The following is a 27,470-nucleotide window of genomic DNA, read 5'->3' as shown; positions in this document are numbered from 1 at the left end:
GTCTTACTCAACCACTGTAAGAGTCTTAAACCAGGGGGGCTTAACATTTTATTAGTAATACAGCACAGATGTGCTGTATTCTGTGTCTTAGAGAAATATGCTAGAGTATTGGTTCTCTTTTGTTACAGGAAAGCAAGAAGAGGTTACACAGCTTCCCCCAAAATCACAGCACCAGGCTTAATTACATACAGTGAGAGTTCTTCATTCTCAGGGCTTATGCTGAGGGTCTGCTCTTAGAGGGGTGTGCCAAATACTGAGAGCTGCAAGAGAAGCACATGCTGGTATCTCTGTGAGCAGCTGCCTCTAAAATGGAGGAGAGGTGACTGGTACTGGAGAAAGCAGTGCCTTTGAGCCCAGATTGGTGTAGTTCAGTGCTAATAAAACAGTCAGGAAAGGTCTCTGAAAAAGCCTGTTTCATCATATTTCCCGCCCAGGACACCCAGAGAAGACAGTGTGGTCTTACCCTTTTCTCTGGGATAGGCCTCTTAGACTTTTGTAGTAAAAACTGCAGCAGTGCATGCGCTGAGTTAGCCTGCACAATCAGAGCTGATCAGTGGCTTTCAGGGGACTTCTCCCTTAGTGCTGCCAGTGCGATCAGCACACTATTCACTAGCCAAGAAAAGTGTCTGTTCTCTGCACCCAAGACTGCTACTGATCTCAGCAGTCTTATTTAGCTACCCTCAGCTCTGAAGAGGAGGTTGTCATGAACATACTGCTCCTACCCATCCCCACTGCCAGGCTGCCTGAGGATAACCAATTCCAAGCACAGTTCTGTTAGGCATCTTGTCTCAGAAACCTGCTGTTCAATTTTCTGCAGCTTTCAGCTCACAAAAAGTGAGGGCCCTGTTAAGAGGTGATGGATAAAGGCAGGCCCCAGGTGGAAAGCAGGAAAGGACACCGAAAGCCCTGCCCCCACCCTGCCCTTGCTTTCAAATCAGTCACCCAAAACTGGAAGCAAAAGAAATCAGGTATGTAAAGCCTCTCACCTTGTGTTGCATCAGAAAGCTCAGCTGTCTTCTGAAGACAGATCTAAGGTAGGGTTGTAAAATCACATTAGTTGGAAGTTTCCATAAACTGCTGGTTATTTTTTTCCCCTCTGGGTGAAAAGAACCTGCCTATGAAAAAAGTCATTTCTCTGACCTTAAGTATCACTGCCTCAAAACAAGCAGCTTAATTTACTCAGCACACATGTAAACCATATACTTCTACCACCTAAAATGAGCTCACCTTCTCATTGGCAAGAGAAAAAGATTAAGTAAACAAACACCCACCCACAAAAAAAAAAAAAACAAAAACAAACACAAGAAGCAAGCCCCCCCTCTTCCTTGTTTCAAAATAGCAGCTGCCCTTCCTGCACCAGACACGGCCTTCTTCCCTTGCCAAGTCTTACCTGGTACTGATGCCATTGAGCAGTTTGCTTCTGGCAAAAGCAAGAAGGTCACAACCAATAAAAACAAGGCAGAATGGTTCATACGTTTATTTAATAAATAAAAAATTTAAAAATATGCTTTTATTCACAGTTTCAAGTCTGAAAAACATAATACTATTCTCCATCAAGTCAAAACACAGCTAAAACCATTCCGTTCCTGTTGTAAATGAAATACCAGTGATGGCTAATATTTGCAAGGACCTTGCATCAAAGCTAGAAAGGCACCCATTTTTGTGCAGGACAGTAACTGCAGTAAGAGAAACATGTCCCCATATTCAACAGGAATCTCCTTGCACAACTTCATTTCAATGTTACTGGTTAAAGTGTTCCAATAAAGCTTTGCTTACAAAGTATATTTCCTTAAATATCAAACCAGAGCAACTGTGAGATTACATTTTTATGCAAAATATTTGCATCACTGCAAAGCCCATTACCTTTAAGAGAAAAAAAAGTGCATTTCTCCAAGATAAGAAATTAAGTTTCTATCCAGAACCCCAACTTTGCATTTCAAACAACGAAATGCTAATAACCGAACCATTACGGAGCTATCACAGGATAATTAGGATCTCCTGTTCTTTCCCAGGTGTACTGTGTAACAGCATAGGCAATATTCTTACCACCTTTGATAAATCCAAATCCCACAGGGGAAAAAAAATACCACTGCTGCTACGCAGATGCAAGGCACTATTTCTGCTCGTTTGCAGCACTGAAGTCACTGAACTCCTCCGGTACCAGCTTCACTGCTTTGAGTCAGCTGCTCCAGCAGATTCAGGATTACCTCTATCCGCTCCAGCAGAGTCATGCTTTTGTTAGCGGTTGCACGCAACAGAAGAGAGTAAACTTGCTTGTTTGTTTTAAGTGTTATTTCTTCTTCATTAATGGCCCTGAAAAAGAAACAGATGAAAGCTATTAATCTGACCACAATACTTAATTCTACAAATTATCAAGACAATTATTACACAATAACCTTGATGATCATCTTTGAAACCCTGTGCTTGGTGCTTGGATTTGGGACTCATTTCTTTCGTTCTTACTTCCTGCCATTTCACAGCATTGCAGGCAGGGCCTCTGCTTACACTGCAGGAGGGATAAGGAGTTCCAGTTTCTCTTCAGCTCCAGTCTGGCCATTTTATTAAGTTATAATCCCAAAACACACTGTAAACCCTCCAGCCATTATCTCTGTGCCAAACCTCTGTGCTTTTTCAGAGTTAGGCTAATCTGATCAGGCCAAATGCAAGCAGACACCTGAGCACTCCTGAGATGCCATTTGCTCCTGTGCACTTGCCTCCCATTCACTCAGCCCTACAAACCACTACGGACATCAGCTTCCTGTTGCAGGCTGAAGCCCGTGATCTGGCCCCATTCTCTCAAGGTCCATACACCTAAATTACTTCCATGCGATAGAGACTTTTCCATGCCCAAAACCTTTACACCAAAGAGCTTTTCCTCTTTGCCCAGTCTGCAGTCAAAGCTCCCATTAATATTTGTCAAAAAGAGAAAATTGATGTAAATCACATCTGATGTAAGTCACGTATCACACAAGTGCCAGCTACTGCTTCAGCAGTGTCACCCCTCTTCTGTCCCACCCCCCGTTTAACATCCAAGACTAATAAATGACCTAAACCAGAAAAAAAAGAAAACTAAAAATGCCACTACTGGTATTACAGTTAAATCAAGTGTCCATGCATGCAAGTATCAGTCAGTTTAATTACAAATGCTTCCGGAATTAGAAATTTAATTAGCTTTACCTTTTTTGTAACACTTGGCAGAAATCAGGTTTATTTCTTAAACAGAACAGGTAGTCAAAAATAATAAAAGCCACTGAAATGTAAAGTATTTCCAGGATAGGCTACAAGAATTCCCAGAACAAAGTATTAATTTCAATTACTTCTTTCCTCCAATTTACACAGCCAAGTTCAGTCATGCTTATGCATTTAACTTCTAGAAGGTAAGACTGATTTCATTCAGTTTTATTGCTAGCCTGCAAGTTTCACTATCAAACAGCTTTACCACATGTTCTGTTCTCTGCCAAAATGCATCCAAGACTCTGAAATAGCATTCGTGAGCTCTAATTTCCTCCCTTTCCAGCTTGCCCATTATTAAAACCCAAGACGGACATCATTTTCTCTTTCTGTGAAGCAGAACTAAGGAAGCAGACGGAAAACCTATACAAGGTACGAGGCACTAGAAAGGTTAAATAAAAAGGTAGTCTGAAGCTGAGCCTCAGCCCACTGCTATTTCAAGAAGTTTGAAGACATTACAGCAACGTTTGCATTTCACAATACTCAAGTTCAAACTGCAACCTGTTCCCTACGTGAAACCTTCAGTACAAAGCCTCGTTCAAGAGAGATTTAATGGTAAGAAGTAAATGGGGAAAAGTCTGTTTCCCAACCTGGCTAAGTGTTGTTGAACCACAGAACCAAACAGTTTAGTCAGTTGCCTGGGACAGCTGCTTGGTTTGGTACAGGTTATACTTTAATCTTCTGCTTTTCACATATTCAGATTGCCACCTTGTGGAAGCTCTTTTCTTTAAGTGAATGCACCTCAGCCATTGCTAGAAGAAAATGCAGGCTTTCTTCTAGCCTCCGGTTTTTCCATTTACTTGTCTCCTATCAAACACCTTACTGCGCAAGATGAATTCATTTACAGCATCAAAATAACACTTAACATCAGCAGTGTTTCAACGTGACAAACAATTAACAACTTCCAACTTCATCTAGTAGATGAAGTAACAACTGCAGATTGTAGAAGCTACGGCAACATAACAAATTTGCAGCTGAGGGGATAAAAGGTGTTCTCTGGATCCCCAAAGCAACACCACAGACATTTAAATCTAACCAAATCAACTGAAGCAATAATGATACACCAAATTACACTGCCACACCTGATCACAGCAACACTTCAAGGTCAACATCAACACACAGGACAAGCTATGTGTGCTCTGAACTCCAGCAGCAAGACGGAAGGTTGTTTCTTCTTGCACTCCATTAGACATTGGAAAGATAACGACGAGCATTTTCCCCCCATACATCCTTCTGTTTCCAGCACTACTGATGCACCTACGTTCATCCTGAAGTGTTCAGGATGTTCAACATGTGCTCGATGATGTCACTGGTACATTTTATTATCAAAATCTATCTGAAGATCAGTCCTACACAGCAGTTTCTCCCCTCACTAACCTTGAGGTATCCTGCCACAGATGAATACCAACATCAGTAAGACAAAGGGCCCATTATACACGTACCCAATGCACTGAACAAACACTTCTATTTACAATAAATAGAATCAAGACAGTGAGAAGTACGCCAGCAGCTTACGGCAGTACAAGTTAAACTGCTTTGTGTGTGCATTTACACCTGTGAAGGACAGGAGATTTATATCCTATAAGGATAAGCCAGATGCTTCATGCTCTGATATCTGTGATTTGTAACTGTATAGTGCTTCTTATACAAAAAATTACAGCTTATTTTCTTGAATAGAGGCCATTCAGGCTAACATTATTTTTTGTCTGCTCTCAGCCCTGGACTTCTATCAGGAAAGGAGAGAGGAAAAACTGCCAAGCCTAGACCCACACAGTGAAAGTGTTTCTCAGTCACACCCTGCAGTTACATATGCACACACAAAAAACACAGGAAGTGTTCAAGCTTTAGATGATCAATCAACACACTCAAAGTCTACCCCAGAAAAAAATCACGCTAGCACGCCTAGAAATGTACAGTTTGTACAGATTTATGTACCCAAAGCACATCTACACAACACATCAAGGTTCAACTTACCCACTCTTCTTTTTTGTTGAAGTTAACAGCTTTATGGATTGGAGGAGAAGGAATGACATTCTAGACTCAAAAATACCAAGTAGCTTCAATACTTCTTCCTTGTTAAGGGCAGTGGAGGAATCATTAGGTGATGTATTTTCAGTACTACTCTCATCTTTACTTATCTACAAAAAGAGAAAAGCAAAAAAAAACATTTCACCAAACTCCACCATTAGAAGAACAGCGATTAAGTCAGATGACCATACTTGCAGGCTCGCTTACTCTTCACAGGCATGGTACCAGCTTCCCAGTTCCAGGTTATAAGGCCTCAGTAACAGGCTTGTACTCACACCTACACAAGTTATTAGAACTGCCTGTGCTAAGTGTATTTAATTATAAAAACACCAGGCACATATGGACTTGAATACTCAATCTGTTGCTCAAATTGTCAGTAAGAGATGAACGCACCAGCACACACAGTAAGTAGATGTTTATCTAGGCATCAAGAACACCGCCTACAGAAAGCCTTCCATGTTTTAACACTGAAATACTAAATAGATTTTATAAAAAAATCTAAACTTCAGCGGCATTATACAAAATGCTTTTTACAGAGGTTAAATGGGGGGAAAAAAAGTCTCTGAATGCAGCGATCAGCACATCAAAGAAGCAAGATAGAAGGGGAAGGAAAGTCTTGGAGAGAATTCTCGTTCTAAAAGCCAAGAACTTATGGTTCCATTCCATGCCCGATTATTAGTGTTGCAGCAAGATGTGGAACTTCTGACATCACTCAGATAAAGGCAGGTTCTAGAATATTTTTCATTTAATTCCACCGAACAGCTAGCACCACACTACAGTAGGCTCAAACCCAGTTTGTATCATTTAAGCAGCTAAGCCAACTGAGAAGCAGACAAGCAACACCTTAATCACCAATTGATCGATTTTATGTGAATACACCAGACAAGGGAGCAGACAATCAGGTAACTTGATTTCTGTTTACCTGTTCACTCTCTGCTGCAAGCTCTTTTCTGATGAGCTGGAACGCAAACTTGGTTTTAACCATTATATCAAGGGCCCCAAACAAAGTCTTTAGTTTTCCAGCGCTGCTGTTCTGACCTGAAAAATCAAGGACGCTGTTAATGGCTTACATTCTGGGTTGTGCTTTTTCTTTCATCCAAAGATTGAGAGTTCTCATTCAAAGAGCACATACCATTCTAGTTGATTGAAAAACAGTAAAATAAAAGCTCTCCTCTTTCAAAGAGGACTATTCTGAGAAGATTACTCCTGCTTTCATATACAGTTATTTAGAAGTGAAATAAGTTAACAGGATTTTAGAGGACTACTGCAGAAACACAGACTTACTTGCCATCTGGAATTCTGCAAACGCCACTCTTTCCAGCTGCACACGAAGAAACTCACAGGGTGCATCCTTCAAGAGTTGAAAGAGTCTCACTGCTTTACTGTAATGAAGATCAGCAAGTACACGGTGTTGTTTCCTCAAATGTTCATCACCAACCTGCACTCCAAATAAGGTACATAGTAAATGTCAGGCAATTTGTACGTTCATGAAGTATCCACTAGAAAAGTGTTATGGAAAATGTGAGGTACCAACTATGGTTCCTCATCCCGTTTCAGAATTGTTCCTGTGTCTGCACACTTCTAGAATACATCACTAGCCCATTATCACTGAAGTTACTGTATTTTTATAGTTAACACTAACAAATCCACATCAAGTAGAACTGAGTTAATCATAAAAAAAAAACAATAAAAAGCTAATAAATACCACGCAACAGTGTAGACCAGCATGATGCTTCCCAACAGCTCTAATTAGCAGACATCCTTCTGCTGGATCACTGGCAGAAGTATCACAAGAGTGACTTGGAAGCAAAACCAAACTGAAGATAACACTCATCAACAGCCTCTTATTCTAGATAGCTTTGCACATTCAGACTGAAACAAAGCTCAAACATTACAAAGGACAGGAGGGCCATGGGGCAGCCTCACTGCTCTCTGCTTCCTGTAGAGGGGAAATGAAAAGGGAGGTGCTAGTCTTTCCTCCTTGGTAAGCGATGATAGAATGCATGGGAACAGCACAAAGCTCAACAAGGGGAGGGTCAGGCACTAGGAAGAAATTCTTTGAGGGTGGACAAACACTGGAACAGGCTTCCTAACAAGGTGGTTGATGCCCCATGCCTGCCAGTGTTCAGGAGACATTTGGATAATGCCCTCAGTAACATACTTTAACTTTTCATTAGATCTGAAGTGGTCAGGCAATTGGACTTGGTGATCTTTATAGGTCCCCTCCAATTGAACTATTCTATTCTAGTTAGAAGTAACAGCTTATTTGCAGATCAGTGTGAAATACATTTCTCTGGTTAAATGATTTAAAGATATTCCAGCTCCGAGTAGGCAGATAAATATCAGTCTTCACACACATTACACATTAAGCATGGAAGCTATACAGAAGAAAACTGAATAGTTTGTACTAATACCTGATTTCTCAGGCAACTGTGGTACATGGAAGCAAGCCTGTGGTGGATGGTTGCAGCCCGATACTGGCAGAGAGGCTGCCGTGGAGACACTGTATCAATGTCACAGTATTTCAAGGACTTCATCATGGCTTCACTAACTTCCTTCTCTATCTACAAGAAAAAACAAAGCCACGTAGTCATGTTTTAGTTTCAAAGTAATCACACTATGCGGAAGTGTAAGGGTTAAATCTATTAAATAAAACCTAAAAACTTTATTCATATAGAGTTTTATGGTTTTCAAAAACTAATTCATACAAGATTTCAGTCTAATAAAGGTTTACAAGTTATTCCAGTATCAGCTGTCTGCTGTTCAGTTTGTCAAGAAAATAGCTTATTTTATCAGATTTTGTCTCAAATCCTCTTCATTACCTGTTCCTGAGCCTTTCTAGATAAGGGAGCATAATCCTGCTGTAGAGTTGCCATAGTGAAGTACGTCGTAGACAGCTCCCAGTTCACAGAATCCCAAACAGCTGGATGCATGTCTCTCTTGCCAAGTGATCTTAATGCTCTCAGATAGTAGTCAATAGCCTACAGATCGTAAAATAACGCACATATAGTTGCTGCTCGTCTTTATAGCCACTACAAGTTCGATTACCCATTCTCAAGAAAGCATTTCAAAATACACCTGAGCCTTCTTCAGTATTTTCCTTACACCCATTTTGGTCACAGCTTCAGTCCTAACCAATGCATCCCTTTCTCCTTTGTATGTGCTATTGCCATCTGGTAAGTATCAAGATCTGAATGTCACGGCACTTCACATATCAGAGCAATGGAATCAAACCTAAACACTGCCAAAACAGAATCTATTTAATCTTAAAAACCATGAGAAAGCATTTCTCAAGATAAATGCCAAAACATCAGAAGTGCCAGTTACATCATGGAAAGGACCAACTTTCAGGTCTGTTATTGCAACTGTCCCTCCCAGGTACACTAATTACTTTTTGCACTCTCCTCAGTAATAAGCCATCAAGGACTGTTCAGAACTACTCAGACATGGATTTGTTTCAAATAGTGTTTAAGGAGTTATATGGTTCCTTCAAGCATAATACAAGTTTCAATGAACCAAAGAGAAATTGTGGTTTTGTATCCTAGACACACAGCAATAGGGAGGGGAGGAAAGACTAGCCAATAAAAACATGCCACAGGGGACACTCTAGGAAAACATTCAGGTATGCAATTTCCCTCTACATTTAACTAACAAGTCAGAAGTAATCTGTTACCTTATTATAATAAAGGGCCTCTTCTGGGGAAAACTCTCTTTTGAAGTCACCTTCGGTCACACAGTGTGCTTGAGCACAAATTCGCATGAGTCTTCCCGTGTTGCACAGCAGGAGAGCAGCATTGGTTGCATCATCAATCGACTCAAAATTCTGAATTCCTTTTTCAAAGCAAGAGAAGCTTTTCTTCCAGAGTTGCTGCTCTGTCATCGATACGTTCTTACTCACTGAGGATAAAGACGTATGGCTTATCAGTTTAAATTCTCCAAAAATATCAAACAGCCATTACTATTATTTTCTCCCAGGCTTATAAAGATGGTCTTTTAGAACTTAAATGTGGTAAAATATTCTGAAAACCTAACTTCATGGAAAAACTGTTAATACCAGAAGTGCATTACACATAGGATAGATAGAAAGAATTGTAGTAACGTGACAGAAAATGTGAAATTAGCAGAATAAAACAATTTATAAAATGCTTTTCCCCCCACTACAGTAATATTCAGGATATGAAAATTATTTCTACAAACCTGTAGTACAAAACCAGCAAGAATTGATTTTTACAGACAAGCGAAATTCAATGTTAAGGTTTTTACTTCAGCTAAATCATGGTTCTGCAAAAACACGGTGATGAAGAACAATCACCAAATTAAAGTCTAACACAAGCTGCTTCAAAAATTAATCGGACAAAGGTCACAGAACTCAGCCAGTATTTAGGAGTATTGATGCTAGTTCGTTCCAGTTTAAATAATTAGTACTTCTAGCCCTTTCTTTTTTGAAAAGAAGCCAACCACCAATCAAAATAAACAAAGCAATCAAGCAAAATCTTTTTCTGAGGGCATTCACCATACTCAATACAAATTTCTCCAAGGCATCCCATTATTCAAGGTTAGGTTCAATTAATAAAGTATACAAGCCACAGCAATCTCTAGATCATATAATGGACGTTAATTATTATGTCCATTATAAATTATATAACAGATTAAACCTGTAACATCTGTTTCAGAAAAATACTTACTCCAAAGCTCTTTAAATGTCATCTTTATACTCAGGAATGCTTAAGATTTCCCACACTACTACTGAACATAATCATTGTTCTAGCTCAGTGAAACAGCGTACAGTAAGAAGTAGAAAAAAATGCTTACCCACTCTTTCAGTCTGCACTGCAGCAGCCTGGTTCATGTAAAATACTCCAATTTCATTCCGGATGTTACCCATCCTCTTCAGCACCTGTACATGCTGCTCAGGATTTTGCTTTTTTAAATTACTGAAGAGTAAAATTTCATAAGCTGCTTCGTAACATTTACAGCTGACTGAAAGTTGGCATTCCAGGTCTGTAGACAAGTCAGTAGCCCAGGCAAACACTAAAAAACAAAAAGCAAAGCCTGCCTGTCAAACAGTACTTCCAAATAAATGCAGGTCTGTGATACTCCAGATGAAGATGAGTATAAGACCAACGTCAGGATGATCGCATGATTTCCCCACACAAGCATAATCTATCCAGTAGGTAAACAATTTACATCTTCAGTGGGTTTACAGCTCAGGCATGCCACACAGTATCTTGATAACCTCTGTATTTGTGACAGGTATGGTAAGCTTTCTCCGAATAACACAATGAAACATAATCAACATTGAAATCACTTTGTCTGCCATACAGCTGGATCATGACAGTGATATCTGTAGCATACCTTGGCAGCTGGATTCTCTGTGAAGACTGTGTAGTATTTCCTGATCTTCCTTTGTCTGGTAATTATATTCTTCCAGATACGCTGCTCTGTTGTTTGCATTTTGAGCAAGCATTAATTGGATATCTCCACAAAGCGTTAAACACTGACAAAGAAATACTAATACTTCAGGAAGCATGCTGGCACAGAGACAACAGTAGGTATCTATCAAAAAAAAGCACACGGGTGAGGGAGGGGGGAGAAGAGAATCACACTTCAGAAGTTTTGACACAGTCTGACAGTGTAATTGCTTTTATGTTACTTATCCCATTTATTTTCTGTATCCAGACAACACCTGTCCTCCTAAGAACTAACCAGTTTTAAGATCTTGTTCTACGCAGCTGACAGCTTCAGAAGAGTGCGTGTTTTGTTAAAGATGAGCATCGATTGACAATTACAATGCTAATTTCAGATTTGTCTAAAACCAAGGAAAACCAAATTTCTACAGACCAACTCAAGTCAGATACAGCCTGAAAAATTATTTTTCAAATGGCACAGCTTCAGTGTAATTTTCAAGTCTTCCAAAGACTGGAAAGCTGAAGAATGTTTTGAGTTATTGATAAGCATATTGATGCTTTGAGCGAAGATCACGTTCTTGTTTTGTATGCTTTCTTTCACATACACATCCACCACCCTACAAATATGGGAGCAGAACAGCAGTACTGTAGCAGTAAGGTGATGACATTTTCTGATTACTTAATATCCCAAACAGCCTGATTTCCCCTTCAGCTGGTGAATGAGCTTGGTATTTCTGAAAAATCTGGTAAATATTAACATGAAATGGGAACCACCAGGCAATTCCAGAGAGTAATCCGCTTGTAGTAGTAGCACTAAGAACACAGAAGGCTACCTCTGTCTTGGACAAGTACAGAATGCTCTCAACTTCAGTGCTCTGAAGTTTAAGATCAGTCCTTTAAGTAAGAGTACTTTTCCTCCAAACAGAGAGTGAGTTGTTCTTACTACAGCCTTCTCTCCAGAGCACTGAGCTAGACACTTAAAAAACAGAGGCAGACTTGTCACTGCATGCCACTAGGCTAAATCATGCAGAGAAGCATTTGATATTGTGAAAGGTACGTACAGTCAGTGGCACTGATGACAAACAGCAGCTTACCGTGGCACTGTAAAGCCAGCTTGATGTATCGTAACGCTCTCCCATACTTCTGTAGAATCATAGCAGCATCAGACAGGACATAATAAGCCTTTGATGATTTCAGAATGAGCTGGAGCTTCATTTTATATTGCCACGATCCAGGAATCATTCCTGACTGACTGGAATGCTTACCCTTCTGGAACGAGCCCACTGTAACACAAACAGAACCTCATCAGTAAATCTCATGGCCATAACATAACCCACAAGGCACGGCCCAACTTCACCAGTATACAGACTGAGTGGAAATTGCCATATTACAGCTCTACACAAGGATACCAACTTGCCTGCTGCTGCATTTTTCTTCTGTAAAATGGACTCACTTGGAACTTTTCCACTTATTTCACCTGATAGCAGGATGTTGGAATACAGTGAGTACTGTGCCAGCGCAGCTAACCTCCCATGTTCTGAACAGCTTTTGAAACACTGGTGCAACAACCAAGACTCTTCCATTCAGCAGCATTAGAAGAGAATGAGGAAGTCACAGGCATAATTTGCCATGTTTTCTGCCAAATCCCTTTGATACATTCTGGTTTGTATTAATGTCTCAAACTAAGGAAGTCCCCAGCCCCAAGGAAACTGATAACCTAGTCATTCCTACAAGGCCAATGCCCTTCTCACACCAGTTTCAAGGCATCCTCAGCATAAGATGAAGAACGTTCCTCCTTCGGTGCTGCAGTAATTATGGAACCAGTAAGAACGAGCCCCTGACTTGAAGCACATTAGAGGCCCCGATGCCAAGGAACAGAACTTTGCTGCCCTGACAAGCAGGCCTGAAGCAAAATAAGAGGCTAAGTAAAATTGTGAGGATCTGCGCAATATTTACATCCCACATTATTTAGAAACAAGTGTTTCCCGGGTAAAAAAGTTATTATGTGGGCATTCTCCTTTCCAGCTGGCAAGCAGCTGCAATGTGTCATCAGCTCAGAACAGCAGAGACAGAAGATAGAGCCTGGCTGCAGCCGAGCTGAAATCAGCACACTGTTCTTACTGAGCTGACCCCAGTCACATTTTTCCAGTAGATCTTGGTAAAAACTAACCGCACATTCCAGATTAACAATACTGTGCAGAATTCATGCAAGCTTGACACAGCTAAACAACTATCAGAAACCTGCATTCTGTGGTAACAGATCTGATATAAGCTAAGAAAGCATTACTACATCTCCAGGTCATTAACGTTCATGAGAAACGGAATTGGAATAGAAACATCAGAACACCAAAATGAAACTCAGAAACTGAATTTGTTTGTTGCTCAGAGATTTAAAGGGGAAAGGAAGAAAAAAGGAAAGAATTAAGAACTTTAAAAAATACGCAAGACTCAAGTTTCTTTGCTTACAGGACTTATTACCCTGCAGAAAACTGCTTTCTTAAAAGGAGTCCTTCCTATACCCTTTTATGAGACTCTAGAGCAAAATAAAAGCTGGCTATAGCCTGAAGCTTCTGGACTTTGAGTATTTAAAAGCACCTTTCTTTCCTGTTTCCTTCCATAATTTAGAGCTACACAGAAAAAACAATCCTAGTTATATGTATGCATATGAATGTCTACCTATAATACATAACATGTATAATATCATCCTAGTATAATATACGTTAAATGCAACATATTTATATGCTTGCTGCTGGATATTATGTGTAACAGGGAAAACTGCCAGAAGTGAAAAGCTCTTTCACAAAGCTTCCAAGTCACAAAGAAGGGAGACTACTGAAACTAAACACACCACCACCCCCAGAAAGAAAACAAGACAACACCCACCCTACAGACAACTTAGAGTGCTCCCCACACCACATCTGATGCCCAAACTACTAAGTTTCCTTAGGGAAATCATCTGGAAGGCACAACTAGATAAGATCCAGCCCCATTATGTGTTTAATACAAAAAGATGCTTTGATATACAAAGTCTCCCAAATGTGCTATTCTCTTCATATTTAAAAAGAAATACCGTGTCCTCTAATTTGGTTTTTATGCAGTACATCTTTTTTGCTTATACAACAGAGTAATTAGCAACCTACAAGTCTTCTGTTGACAAGCTAAATAAAGTTGTGTTGGTGCTGGAAAGGTCTTACTTGCACAGCAATACAACTTACTTTTGTCTAAAAATAAGGCCATCTGTTTTTCCAGACACTCAGGACCACCACTGGTGGATTCATCTTCATATTTCAAAGGGATTGGCGTGCTGGGGTCAGCGGCAGGAAGGTCACTCTCTTTCTTAACACTGCTGTCAACAGACTTCAAGCCCTACAAGAAGAAATGCTTTGATTCACCTTGAAAGCAATACTTCACTAATACTGAAGACACCAAGAATCGTGTACGAGGTGAAATACCATTAGAAGTTTGACAGCAAGCTTACCTCCAGGACATAGCTAAGCACCAGCCGGCAGCGTTCCTCAGTTCCGTGGCAGACAGGAAACGTACAGCTGGGCTTGAGGGGGGCAGCAGGGGAGAAACAGGAAAAGAACAGAAGTTTAAAATACAAAATATCAAAGTTAGCAGCTAGAAGAAGCAAGTGACAGATTGCAGTAAAAAAAAACTTGCTTTAATGAAACATTTGTGCTCTACACTGGAAAGCACCACAGTATTTCTGTCATCTCAGAGAGCAATTCATATACCTGCTTACCTCTACACTGCTTACTTTAACATCTATGCTTGGCTTCTCTCAGTAATCTCAAGAGACAAAGCAAGGAGGAAGAGAGAATTTATTCCATAACATTAATTATGAAACCATCCACAGATGATCTGCAATGCAGACCCAGGCAGATTCAATACCAAAAGGAAACTGTTCCATCAGCCTGTAAATTGAAGCAGCACTTTCAACATTGCTCAGTTGCTTAGGGCTTTTTTTTGGTTTGTCTGTTTTCTTCTGGGGTGGAGCAGAAGGGGGAGAGGAAATGGGAAATTTAGTGTTTCTACACTCGTAGAAGCTACTGTGTTTTCAGCTGATAGATCCTGAAGTGTTAGAAATTCAGATGGTAAGAAGAGTTACAAATTTTCAAGAACGCTTGTAGGTTATTTCTGTCATCTTATGTAATAGGTAAGTAAAATATCAGAAGTAAAATGGTACGGACAATTTCTTTACTGGTCTTCCCAGTTTCTCATTTTCCTGTTTTTTTTATAATGAACAGAAGGCACATTAAAGGCAGCAGCATTGCACTTCTGCTCATTCATTTATGAAGTACAGTTATGCTAATGGAACTTTAGGAATATTATAGCTCTGCATCCAGCTGCCCTCTTAGGATGAAGATTCAAAAAGACATGAAGTTTTATTCTTCATACGTCTACAAGGAGTATGAAAGACATTAAGGCAATCAAACTGCCATATTCTGACCGTGTATCCTAGAAAGACAGATTAGAGAGGGAGATTGGAGACTAATCCTGTGGATTCAAACTGATGCTCCAGTAAACAAAAGCTGTTAATATTGCTCCAGAGGCAGGGGGAAGTAGAAGAGGCTTAGCATCCACAGAAATTTTTGGTCACCTACAGCTGTTAAACATGGTTGTAGTTGACTATTTTCTCTGCTGCTGTAATAGGTTTGGTTCTTCTTTTTTGTAACTAGCTATGCAGAATCATGCACGCCACAAAAAAAAGTGCAAGAAAGTAGAGCAAAAGTCATGTTTTACAATACATCAGGTTTAAGGTAAAAGCCTCAGATTCTATGAACAGCTAGAAAGTTTCTTTCCCTTCTGCCTCATACTTCTACCCACCTGAAGAAATCAAAAAAATACACACAAAAAAACCTACAATGATAGCCCAAGATAAAACTAACAGGTAACTGCATTTTGATAACAAGCCTTGCTGTATCAAAGCTTTCAAGAAACCCCCTAAAAATCCACAACTACACTTACACGTATTCGATGAACAGACTTGTATTTTTCTGGTACTGATAACTCTCCAACAGATTTGATTATAGCCACTGCTTTATTGTCATCTGGTGGATCAGAACTGTTGCTGTAAGAACCGTTTTCATCACTGTCTGGCATTTCTTCCTCCTCTTCACTATAACTTTCATCAGAGTTTCCATTTATAGGGAAGTCTGTACTGTCTTCTTTCTTAGGTTCATCCAACTGAAAAAGCTCTGATAACATGTAGTTTGCTGAAGCAATTATCTTTTTAAATAAGGAAAGAGAAGTCAGTGATTTATTTTCAAGTTAAGTTCTTCTTTTGACGGGCAACATCAATATAATTAGTCTTAGGCTGTATTTACAGGTAATCAACTACCTAACTGTACTGTTTGCTCCTCAGACTACGTTCTCAGTGTTTGACCATGCTTCAGTGCTAAATTTTTAAGCAACACTTAAACAAATCAACGAAGACAGTATATGTTGGCAGCAATTTGTATGTGCACACAGACCCTGCAGTCAAGCTTGCCTACATTCGTTTTTACCCACCTTACACATAAAAATGAAAGACAAAATCCCCCAACTTCTAGAGAGCTATTAATATTCCTTACAAGCAGCTTTAAGCTGTTTTCTTCTAACTCAAGTTTACTCACAGCCTAAATTCTTGCTCAGATAGCTCTCACATTCCTATCACAAGAGGAATTTTGACACTCAGAGATGAGTCACACTGCATCAAGTCTGCTAGGAAATTTGGGTCAGATCTGGTTCAAAAAAAAAAAATACACCACACCTACTGCCTTAAAGTGTTTGTATTTTAGGCATCTGGACCTTGAACTAGCCTAGAACTAGAGAGGTCTTCTGTTAAGTGCCTAGGCTCCACCTCAAATTAAGGACTCCTGCATACCTCAAGGAGTATCCAAACACTACGCAAAAGATTTCAGGTTTGAAGTTTTGGATTTAGGCATCCAAACAGGGAGGGATCTGATTGCCAAGAAGACTTTTCCACTGTATTTGCACAAAGATACACAAACACATTGTTCTTACTTGAGGATGTCTGCCATTGTCCAATAACTTCAGACAATTAAGAAGCAGCGTTCTGATAGTGCCATAGTGCTTTTTGTTCTGGTTTTTCTTCAGCATCATATTGCAAGCAACTCTAAAAGAAAAAGTTGAACAAATTATTGATCCCAGGATAATTTATTTGTGCTAGAAGGAAACAAAATCTTTAAAGCAAGTTTAAATCTTTAAAGTTATTTAAAAACTCACTTGTACAGAAGAATTGCCACTGGCATTGTAAAAGGATTTTGATATTTGTCTTCTGTTTCTTCACAAAGGGTGGTTAGGTCATAGAGCTTTACTATATCACTCCCACTTGCTGAAAGGCAAGACATTTAATTAATCAGCATGACATTAACATAAATGTTTTTGTTTTTTTTTTTAAGTTTATCTAAATTTGCTTACCCTTAAATAACCAGTAAGTATGTCCTTCTTTGGTGCAATTTGATTTCAGAAAAGATAAGATATTTTGAGCAATATCTTTTATCACTTTGGTAGAGAAATTAGAGTTTTCTAAATTGGGAATATCTTCAGTCTTGATCATTTCATATTTCTGCAAGGAACACATTTTAGAACAGGATTAGGAGGCTTTTCTGCTACTACCACACCCAAATCTATGGGTCAATGTCTCTACTAACTGCTTAAAGAAACAGTCTACTATTATGATACAATGTCCAGGTATTTTTTATGACTTCATCTTTTATTGAATAGTGCTATCAAGATATGCCTGCTTTTGAAGAGGACCCACTGCTATAATAAACTTATGACTAAGTATATAGAGAACAAAAGGTGAAAAAGAAGTTGTGCAGTTACAGTATCTACCCACTAAAAAAAAAAAAAAAACTTAGTGAACTACATGCTACCAGGTGCAACAAATGAACCCATCTGCAGGCTACTGTAAAACAGTAAATATAATCAAAACTTAAAAAGCATGCAAGTGAACATCACAGGTTTTAAGATGCAAGAAAATGGTTCATTTCTGCAGCTACATTTTTTTTTGTTGTTCTTCATGCATCTGTGCAAGTAGGAATCTTGCATGCGTGGAAGAGAGGAAGAAAGAAGAAAAAGTTTTCAAATGACTGTGTAAATGCTTTGCATTTTGCAATAAAAGTTTTGTAGTCTTTGTCAGAACAGTAAGATTAGAAAGAGACCTATTACAACTGCAACGATTTCAGAAAGTGAAGAAGTAGGCATAAAGCCAAGAGCCAGGCTTACCTGAACAATTCCATTAACGTGAAAGCACATCACAAGCTCTGGTACATTGCATATTAGGTTGTCCAACCAGTAGTCAATTCCTGTTAACACATTTATTGGCTTGTTGTTATCCCTAGAAACAAGTATTTCCAGTGTTATTTAAGTCCCTGTTTACACTCCAGCAAACAAGGTATGTTTACTAATGGGATTTAAGTCACCTCAGTGGAAGGATATTAAACCAATTATTTGTGAATTGTTATATTTTAAGACAAACAAGGAGTTGCATCAAATAAAATAAATGTACTAATCTCTCCAATAGAATATATTCACATTCCCTCGGCACTTTTGAGTTTTTGCCTACACTTAGCCTGAAGCTTTAACAAGCTTCACAAATCGCACTATTACCAAAATAGTAAGTACTTCTAAAGGCATGGCAGCATTAGCAGCATCTAATTATAGTGCAAGCCTTCTCCCAGACCTTCCAGAATTCCTTTCAAAGCAAGACTGTTAATTTCTAGATGTTTCTTAAAAAGATGACAAATCCACCAAGTATGTTTCAAGTTTTTGCTCATTCTCTGCCTATGCACAGGCAGGAACAGAAAAACCAATGACCAAGTAATCAACATCAAGCATTTTTGAACAGAAAACAGAACGCAGAAGTACTATTGTCACAAGTTTTTGAGTCCTTAAGAAGTACCTAACTAGCAGCTATTGAAATTCAGAATTCCAGTATGAGAAGTGCTGTTGCCATCTTTTATAGAAATGGCAACAGAAGGAGTTATGGACATAACTTTTTAAAATTCAAATGCATGCTAACATCAGGAAAGGTTGCAAACAGCCGCTACTTTGAAATAAAGATTTAGAGCTAGAAAAAGCACCAGAACATCAAGTCCCAGAGCAATAGCACAGCTATGAGACTTCCTATTTACCAGCACTTCGTAATGCCATTGCCATTTAAGTCTAAAGCATGAATTTTCTTCTTTAAACTGCACGTAAGAAATAAGAATCAACCAGAAGACCAGCAGATAGTTAAAGAGGAAAACAACACAAAACTCAGTCGAGGCTGGCACATATAAACTTGTTAACTTCAAAATTCACCTGAGACGCAAGCTCACAGCAGGGTATCTCCCACCTCCAAATATAGGCATATTTGATCCTACTAACATGTGGATATCTTCAAAGGTCCACAAGATGTTACGGACAAAGTCATTTTTAAGTCCCTTAAGAGAAAAAAAAAGATCTATAAATCACTGGTATGAACACACGTTCTCTGTGAAAATCTGCAGAATTACAAGAAAGCAAGATGCAAAAGCAGCAAATAAAAGACAGCACAAGATGAACTAGGCTATGCATTCACATTAACTTAAAAGACTGAGATCACAGATGCCACAAAAGCTACTTCTACAGGGGACTTAGTTTTTCTCTTGGCTCCAATTTAGACCAAATTCTTTAAAGTGTTGGATTAAATTAGAGGGTTGTGTTTGAGCTCAAATTTCACATATAAGCATACCTGACTGTTTTCCCCGTCACTGAACAAAGTAGTCAGGTTTTGTTCTTTGGGGGCTGAGGCCACATGCCCCACTATATATGAGGGTTCAAGAGGCACACTTCCCTGTGAAGAGCACAAGGATAAGGAGTGATTCTGCTGCTGACGTAAAGCTAGGCCATAGAAAGAGATTATATATTCTGAACAACAAAAGCACAGGAAGCAAAAACCTTCACCTCTACCATCTTTAAATAATATATTAAATTACAAAAAGCCTCTAGTCAGTGACTAGAATGCTTCTTTAGCTATAGCTAGTACCATTTTTTTTTTTAATTTCTTATATTCTCATGGGCCTTAGCAAGTTTTTATAGAAATGCTATTACCCCAGAGTCCACACCAGATTATTAACCTCGAGAATGTAAATCCTCTAGGCTGAGATCTAAAAAGAAGTCTAATAGAGAGACACTGCACAAATGCACACAGCTTCCTTACAAAGTCTGCTTTGTCAGTAATTCCTAATGAAGTTGAGAAAGAAAAGTAGCCCTTTTGGTAAGAGCACTGAAGTACTGAACTATTTTTCTACTTTAAAATATTCTGTCAGAACACATACAGTTATAATTTTATGACCAACGCAAGTTAGAGCCTTCCTAACTAAGCTACCCAAATCATTTGGCATACCTCGTGGTAACACTGTTTAGCATAGTAATTATAATCTAGGTATACTTAATACAACAGATATTTTGGCCTCTCAAAAATGTAATTCCTATATTGCATTACTCAAAGAACACAGGAATTACCAATATTCCTAAATAAGCTCAGCCACAGAGAAACCCTGGATTAGAGCCCAGCTTGTTGTATAAACACATATCGCAAATGGAAGGGAGCTGTGTTATCTCACAGCAAGCATTGTATACATTAACTGCTCTGCAAATATTTTCACAGATCCATATTTTCCCCTTCAACAATAAATTCAGGACCAAATAATTTATTTCAATGGCAAACAAAAAAAAAAGCTGAGAGCCTTGAGCTTCTATACACACCACCCAGATGTCAAGTTCCCCTACTTCTATGTAGAATCATTGATAACTACTCTTATCCAGATGTAGTCTCTCACAGATAAATATATACATATATGTAAATGCGTATAAGCATAAATATTGAGTACTACAAAAAAGTTACTGCTGAAATTTGGAGCACTGAAACACTGGCATGAGCTAAAATGTCAAGATCTAAGGCCTTAGTCCCATCTCGGAGGCGAGAGTATGTCAGTAGCACCTCTGAAAACCTGGAGTAATCAATATTCTACAGGGAACATAAGTATTCTCTATGAAAACTAATGTGTCCTTTAAAACACTATTATGCTAACCTGGTTAGAGGCACCTGGATCTTCAGATAATGAAGAAGGCATTTCAAATGGAGCCGGCCAGGAGGCCTGTCCTGCTTCATCACCCTCACCTGGAACAGGACCCTCCTGGTGCTGTTTTGAACTGGACGGAACAGGCTGAGCAGCTCCATCACCATTAATGCTGACAAAACATTAAAAAGGGGACAATATGCAATGAGAATGTGCTATAGAATTTAAATTTGATGCGTTAGTCTCAGACAGCTTTGGTAATACGCTTAAAGATTGGTATATTGGTCAGTTTTACAGTACTGTGGCAGCTGTCACGATACCTAGCATGTTTCAAGTCAAATTCAGTTTTCAGAAGGAATATCACGATAGGGCATTAAGTCATGTTATTTCATACTTCAGTATTTTAAAATACTGCAACACCTATTAAAAACACATGTTCTCATTCCTCTGTTTCCTCCATATAAAGAGGAAGCAGTAAATAAGACAGACCAATTCTAACATTTACTTCAAGAGAAGAAATGAGGCAGAAGTTGGTACAGAATTCAACACTAATGCAGACATAAGGTTACCTGTAATATAAAAATTTGGAAAGTATAGCCTTCTGGTACCAGTGTTCTTTACTCTTCTTTTTTCGTTGCCACTTCTGATCAATCAGCCTTTGATAAAACTCCTTCAGCCAGGTCCAGTCCCCTGTCTAGTCAATATCATAAATATCAAATTAATGTCAAGAAAGATCTGCGAAGTAAACTAAGTGCCTTATTACCTTGTGAATATTCACCCACCATCACTGAAAATTACTCCAAGGCTAAATTCTTGAATTGCTCATTTATTGAAAACGTATCTTCTAGAAAAGTTATTTTCTAAAGAAGTCAACTTTTAAGAAAGTCAAATACAAGGCAGAAGACTACATAGTAAAAATGATTAGTGATAAAAATCAGTAAGATAGCAATATAGAGGCAATTATAAAAAAGACTGACATGGAATTTTAGTTCTACAAGACTGTAAATAGAAAGACATCAGATTCTCCATTGCAGTTACTGATTAAACCAATTGCTGCAGAATAGCAGCATGTGCTTCAAGTAGATCTTCAGTACTAGCATATGGTTCTCAGGAATTTTGATACATACATGCTGTCTTGGTGGCTACACTACTCTCAAAATAATGCGTTTTGACCATATGGCATACTTAAAACAACACAAATGTTAACCTGAGACGATCTCATGAAGAGTTCTTGAATATCTAGCTCATCCAACAAGAGCGTCCGCCCAATGCGATGCACCGCCATGCTCACGTGTGACTTGCTGTATGGTATCTTCAGAAGCTTTTTAATATTCTTGCAGGAGAAAAGAGAACAGAGATTACATTCCATGTAATTACACTGTATCATAAATCACAATTCTTAGGGAACTGGAAGCAAAGGATACACCCCTAACACTGGAGTTTGGACAGAGATCTGAGTAAAAAGCTATCCAAAATGAACACAGATAAGTGAATATGTATCTTTCTTCCTCTGAATCATCTAAATTTTCCAAACTATTTCAATAGACCTTCACTTTTCTTCACAGGATACAAAGGTGACAGAAGCCGTGACAGTACTTTACGATAAGGTCATTACAACACAGAAGTCTGAAGGATGGAACTGATACATACCTCTGAATCAGACACAACGTCTACATCATTTCCAATGGAGTCAATGAAGTCATACGCCATTCCAAAGCTGTAGAGAACAGTACGGGTTAATATAAATAAATGCAGCATCACGTTAAACACAGACCTCCTTGTTCTCCAAAAGAGGTCAAACCTCTGAAAGCTTTTTCTTAATGAAAAGAATAGAATCTAGCTAAACGTTACCAGTGGCAATGACATCTAGAGTTAGTTAACAAAGCCATTTTGACATCCCACAAGTTCCCCAAATATATCCTTGGAAATGCTTAAATCCAAGTTCAAAATAACCTAAAAAGCAGTTTTGTTGAAATCGAGACAATCTGAAATATTAAACAAGTTGCGTATCACCTAAAATTTCATTATGATCTGAAGACACTCTGCATACTGTAAATTTCGCTAGCCAGTTAGTTTAGTGTGAATTTGCTTGTTCAGCATAGATTTAGGAATTATTTCTGAACACCGTGTACTCACTGCATTCAACTACTTAACAAACACATGGGACTGGGCTAGATGATCTTTCAATGCCCCTTCCAAACCCTAACATTCTGTGAAACATCCGTAGAGGAGGGTTCACCCTTTATATTACCATCTGGGTTCACTGAGATGACTATGAAGCACCTTTATTTTTTGCCACTAATTAGCTGAAGATCCAGAACAGCCATACGTGGGCTCCTTGCCTTCCCAGGGGAGCCGTACTTGCTCTATTTCCATCTCTCACGGAAAGCAGAGCGGCTAGCTGAAGCAGTCTCCTTTCCGACCAACTGACATCAGCCAACCAGAGAAGCACGTGAAGCCAGCGTCACTGACCCAGGCAAGGTGTCAACACGCACTTGAAAATGTAAAATTTATCAGCAATATTGGCACCATTAATCCTTTAGAAAGGAAACGATGTTAGAGCATAAAGTCCGGATAATGAGAAAGCAGACGAATGGCCAAGCAAAAGCAGAATCTAGCTGTTACCGAAGAAGCCTTTACTTAGAATTCTATAGGGTCTGAGCTCACTGTTAGATTTAGAAGGAGGGAAAAAAAGCCCAGCCCGGCGCGCTCACCTGGAGAAAGGCGTGCTTTTCTTGTTGCTGCCGAGGATGGCCGTGCCCGCCGGCCCCAGCCGGGCGCTCTCCCTCAGCCAGTTGGCGGGGGGCAGCTTCAGGTCGGTTTTCTCCTGCAGGCGGGCGAAGGCGGCCTGCGGCGGGGCGGAGGAGTACTTCACCACGGCGCTGCTCTTCACCTCGCCGCCTCCCGGAGCCGGCAGCGACCCCTCGTCCCCGGAGAAAAGTTCAGTTTTAATTGCTGGCGCAACGGCAATTACGCCCGCACCGTAATTAGCGCCTGCCCTGCCGCTCCCCAGCCCGAGGGGCTCCCGCAGCCCCGTTACCTGCTTGGGCTCCTCCGCGTCTCCTCCCCGCCGGGCCGCGGCGCCGCGGGGCTCCGCCATCTTGTGCCCGCCGCGGGCCTCCCTCCGGCGGCGGGGGCACGGCCCGGCGGCGGCCCGGGGGTGACGTCACGGTACCCACGTCAAGGCGCCGCCGCCTCTCGCGCGCTTCCCCGTGAAGTCCCAAGAGGCGGCGGAGGGCGGGAGGCGGCCAATAGGGGGCGGGGGCGGGGCCGCTGCGCTGAGGGGGCGGAGGCGGGACTGGGCTGACGGGACCGGTCGCGACATGTCCCGAGCTTCGTCACAGAATTATTAGGGGTGGAAAAGCCTTCCAAGATCATCTGGTCCAGCCACCCCCTACGACCGGTGTCACCACTGAACCTTGTCCCCAAGCACCACGTCCAGCCTCTCCTTGAACACCCCCAGGGACGGTGACGCCACCCCTTCCCTGGGCAACCCGTCCCAACGCCTGACTGCTCCTTCTGACAGAAATGTCTCCTCCTTTCCAGCCTGAACCTCTCCTGGCACAACTTGAGGCCATTCCCTCTAGTTACCTATGAGAAGAGGCCGACCTCCAGCTCCCCACACCTTTCAGGGAGCTGCAGAGAGCAACAAGGTCTCCCCTGACCCTTCTCCAGACTCAACACCCCCAGTTCCCTCAGCCGCTCCTCGCAGGACTTGTGCTCCAGCCCCTTCACCAGCTTTGTAGCCCTCTTTTGGCACATTCCAGGGCCTCATCCTTGTAGTGAGGGGCCCAAGACTGAACACAGTGAAGGGACAAGCCGTCTGGGCATGTGGTGGGGCTTTGGGGTATACTGAGAGGGTTCAGCGTTACGGAGACTGGCTGGACACCTGCAGGCACCTTAGGTACAGGGTAGCAAGCTGTGGCATGCTGGCCTCTGCTTGCACTCCAAATTTGGCAGAGGCTTCGCTGTGAAGTGTTCAGTGAATTACACCACGAGTAGTACCCACAGGCTTTTTCATACTCATCATTCATTGTTTTTCTATTACGTGGTATTGCTCCTTCCCTATGCCAAAGCCACAAGTTTTTCATGTGACACCTGCTTGCCACAAGGGAGCACAATTGGTGACTGGTCGAGAAGTCCACAAATTCCAGCTGGCTGGCATCATCCCCCAAACAATACACATACAGCCACTGGGCAGGGTCTCCCTTTGTTCACTGGGGTACTTCTCTGTCCTGCCACTGATCTTCACTCAGCTTAGATGGCCTTAAATGTCCTTGAATTTCTTCCGTTCTCTCAAAGTTCATTGAACGTGGCCTAAAGATTTGAAAATTATTAGGCAACTTGACAGACTGCAGTTGCATAAGCCTCGTTTCCCTTGTAAACCAAGCTAAACAAGTCTAATGTTGCATATTTTTACTAGCACAAAGTGAATCTCTTAGCAGTAATACCGTAAATACAGCAATATACTTCGGTATGAAAACATATGTATACAATTTATTGAAGGTATAACATTTCTTTAGAATACTGTTTCAAAGCAGTTTCAGTCTTTATTGAATTGGTCTTACGCCTACTGCCATTGCAGACTGGAAGAACACATAATTATTTATTCCTTACATTCATTTGGAATCTTTTTATGGTGTTAGGATGGGACCTGTCTAAGTTTAATCCTCAAATTTATATTTTTTACCTTTATCCATATCTTAATGGAAATCAGCTGTAAATATGTAAGCAATATGTAAGCAATATGTAAGCATTGTAGTCCTTCAGGAAAAAAAATAAAATAAAATAAAATAAATAAAATAGCTACCACTGGGTATTCAAAGCTAAAGTGCTTGTTTGTTTGAGTTTGCAATAATGGGCCTCAAGTTATTGAATCTGAAAATAAGGAGAATGGAATGAAAACAAACTGTAGGTTCATTCCGTGTCTGTCACATTCCTCATTATCCTTCTCTGATTGTTCTGTCACTGACTTCCTTGGTCTTAAAAATAGCAAGAGCTATCTGCATAGCCTTGTGATCTGATCCTGGCACACATCAGTACAGTTCATTACACTCAAGGCTGGGAAGACAATATAATCATGTAACCCTTTCAACAGATGTTGATCTTACAGTGTGTTTACAGGTTTGTTTGTTTTTCTTGACCTCAATTGCATTATTTGGAACAGCTTATTTTTCATAAGCCAGGTTTACATTAGCATATGTAAATCACCACAGAAGTCATTTTATGTTGTAATGAAAAGTAACTTACATCATGGCATCATTAATAATAACCTCCAAATTATTGTTCTTATCTATTACCAAAACTTCAGCAGATACCCAGAGACAAAGTAGGTCATTTAGAAGAAAGCCTTGAGAAATGGCAGGATGGCAGCTAGCGTTCCCAAATATCATTACCTGTGTCTGATAGTAAGATCGAAAATTTGACTTTCCTGAAGGAACTTTGTAATTTTCTTTACAGTAAATGTCTATGACTGTCTGAATCATTCATACTTAAGTAATGCAAGTACTATATTTTCTCTCACTTCATTTGCTGGCTATAGCATCTGAGTCCCACCAAAGTTAGCCTTGAATATCAGTATACTGGAAAACAGGCCAGTGCCACTTGCCATTCAAGTGTCATCTTCTTGACAGACTGTCAAGGCCTGGGAGACAAAGTCTTGGTTTGTGCTTGATTTAGTGAGGAGGTTTGCCTTGGCTACTGCCCATGAACAGGCTTATGTTGAGGTAAGCAAGGGCTTTGTCTCTGCCCCAGTTTTTCTTTCTGTGAAAGAAGCCTTACATTTCAGTCCATTCTCTACTTCCATAAAAACATTACAAAATGTTATATGTACAAAAAAGTCTTCTACACTCATCTAAGGGTCAGTAACAGGAATGAAAACACTGGGACTCCTGCAGCCAGCAGATAAGTGGCAGAGTGCAGATCACCCTAAAGCCGCTCTCCACCATGTCCAAGCTCCTTTGCAGACTCATCCCTGCTGTTTTCCCTCACCCACACCCAGCGCTCCTGAGCAGTGCTCAAGGGCCGGGTGTGCTGGCAATTACACCGTACAGGTGGTTGCAAGTTAGTCCTCAGACCTCAAGGCAAAAAAATCCCTCAGGTGCTGTCAGTTTTTTTAAACAAATACGGTTCGTGGGTAATTAAGGTGCATATGTGTGTGAAGCAATTTTGAAAAGTGCCTGAAATTGCATCTTAGAAATAATGTAGCTAGCGTCCTTGTTTTTTTTCTGCCCAAATGACTCTTCAGCTACTACCATTCAGATGGTAAAGTGTCACTGAAGTGCTGGAAGAATTAACAAATCATTTTAAAACTGAACTCCATTTCTCTCCCATTTGAAGACAGCATTCACTGTTGTGCCACATTTTTTCCTACTGCAGCGAACCAGTAAGAGCAGTGGTTTTGCTCATCTGTTGATCAGACCTTACTGAAATGCCAGCATCACTTGGCAACTCGGTCTCACTAAATACAAAGGCACAACACTAAAAATACGACTGTAATGAGCTTTGCCAACATCTGTTGGCTGGGGCTCCCGCACATAAACTACAAATCCTGCAAACTTTCCCCAGGGCCCAAGGTTTCGCAGCGCGGAGATATGACCCCTGCCCACTTTACGGTGGGGCCTCTCCCCACCACCCTGCACGGGTCAGGGCAGGAGGGCACGGGGGGCTCAGAAAGCACCCCGCTTTCTCCCCACACTGTCCCCTTGGAGCTCTGGGGGCTCTGGGAGCTTCCCCTCTGTGAGGGGAA

General features: G+C 40.4%; 1 protein-coding gene across 3 annotated transcripts; it reads right to left on the bottom strand.

The window, feature by feature from the left end:
* Window positions 1-1,454: 1,454 nt before the first annotated feature.
* On the bottom strand, window positions 1,455-23,911 carry EDRF1 (erythroid differentiation regulatory factor 1). 3 transcript variants are annotated; one of them, XM_035330298.1, is made up of 25 exons: window positions 23,763-23,911; window positions 23,437-23,663; window positions 22,373-22,439; window positions 21,930-22,055; window positions 21,292-21,416; window positions 20,735-20,894; window positions 19,393-19,494; window positions 18,981-19,102; window positions 17,904-18,015; window positions 17,094-17,241; window positions 16,899-17,007; window positions 16,677-16,788; window positions 15,639-15,899; window positions 14,146-14,217; window positions 13,883-14,033; window positions 11,762-11,950; window positions 10,615-10,815; window positions 10,072-10,290; window positions 8,933-9,156; window positions 8,082-8,240; window positions 7,674-7,823; window positions 6,544-6,697; window positions 6,182-6,297; window positions 5,206-5,369; window positions 1,455-2,313 (listed from the first exon to the last, which is right to left on the bottom strand). In XM_035330298.1, the coding sequence occupies exons 1-25, from the start codon at window positions 23,820-23,822 to the stop codon at window positions 2,142-2,144; spliced, it is 3,702 nt and encodes a 1,233-aa protein (XP_035186189.1). In that variant the 5' UTR covers window positions 23,823-23,911; the 3' UTR covers window positions 1,455-2,141. The 3 variants fall into 3 exon arrangements, with proteins under 3 accessions (XP_035186189.1, XP_035186190.1, XP_035186191.1); XM_035330299.1 differs by having other exon boundaries at window positions 23,437-23,645; XM_035330300.1 differs by lacking the exon at window positions 19,393-19,494.
* Between the last annotated feature and the right edge of the window lie 3,559 nt (window positions 23,912-27,470).

Source organism: Oxyura jamaicensis, chromosome 6 (assembly GCF_011077185.1).
Source record: "Oxyura jamaicensis isolate SHBP4307 breed ruddy duck chromosome 6, BPBGC_Ojam_1.0, whole genome shotgun sequence".
Taxonomy (NCBI): Eukaryota; Metazoa; Chordata; class Aves; order Anseriformes; family Anatidae; genus Oxyura; species Oxyura jamaicensis.
This window is presented reverse-complemented; position numbering and strand designations above follow the sequence as displayed.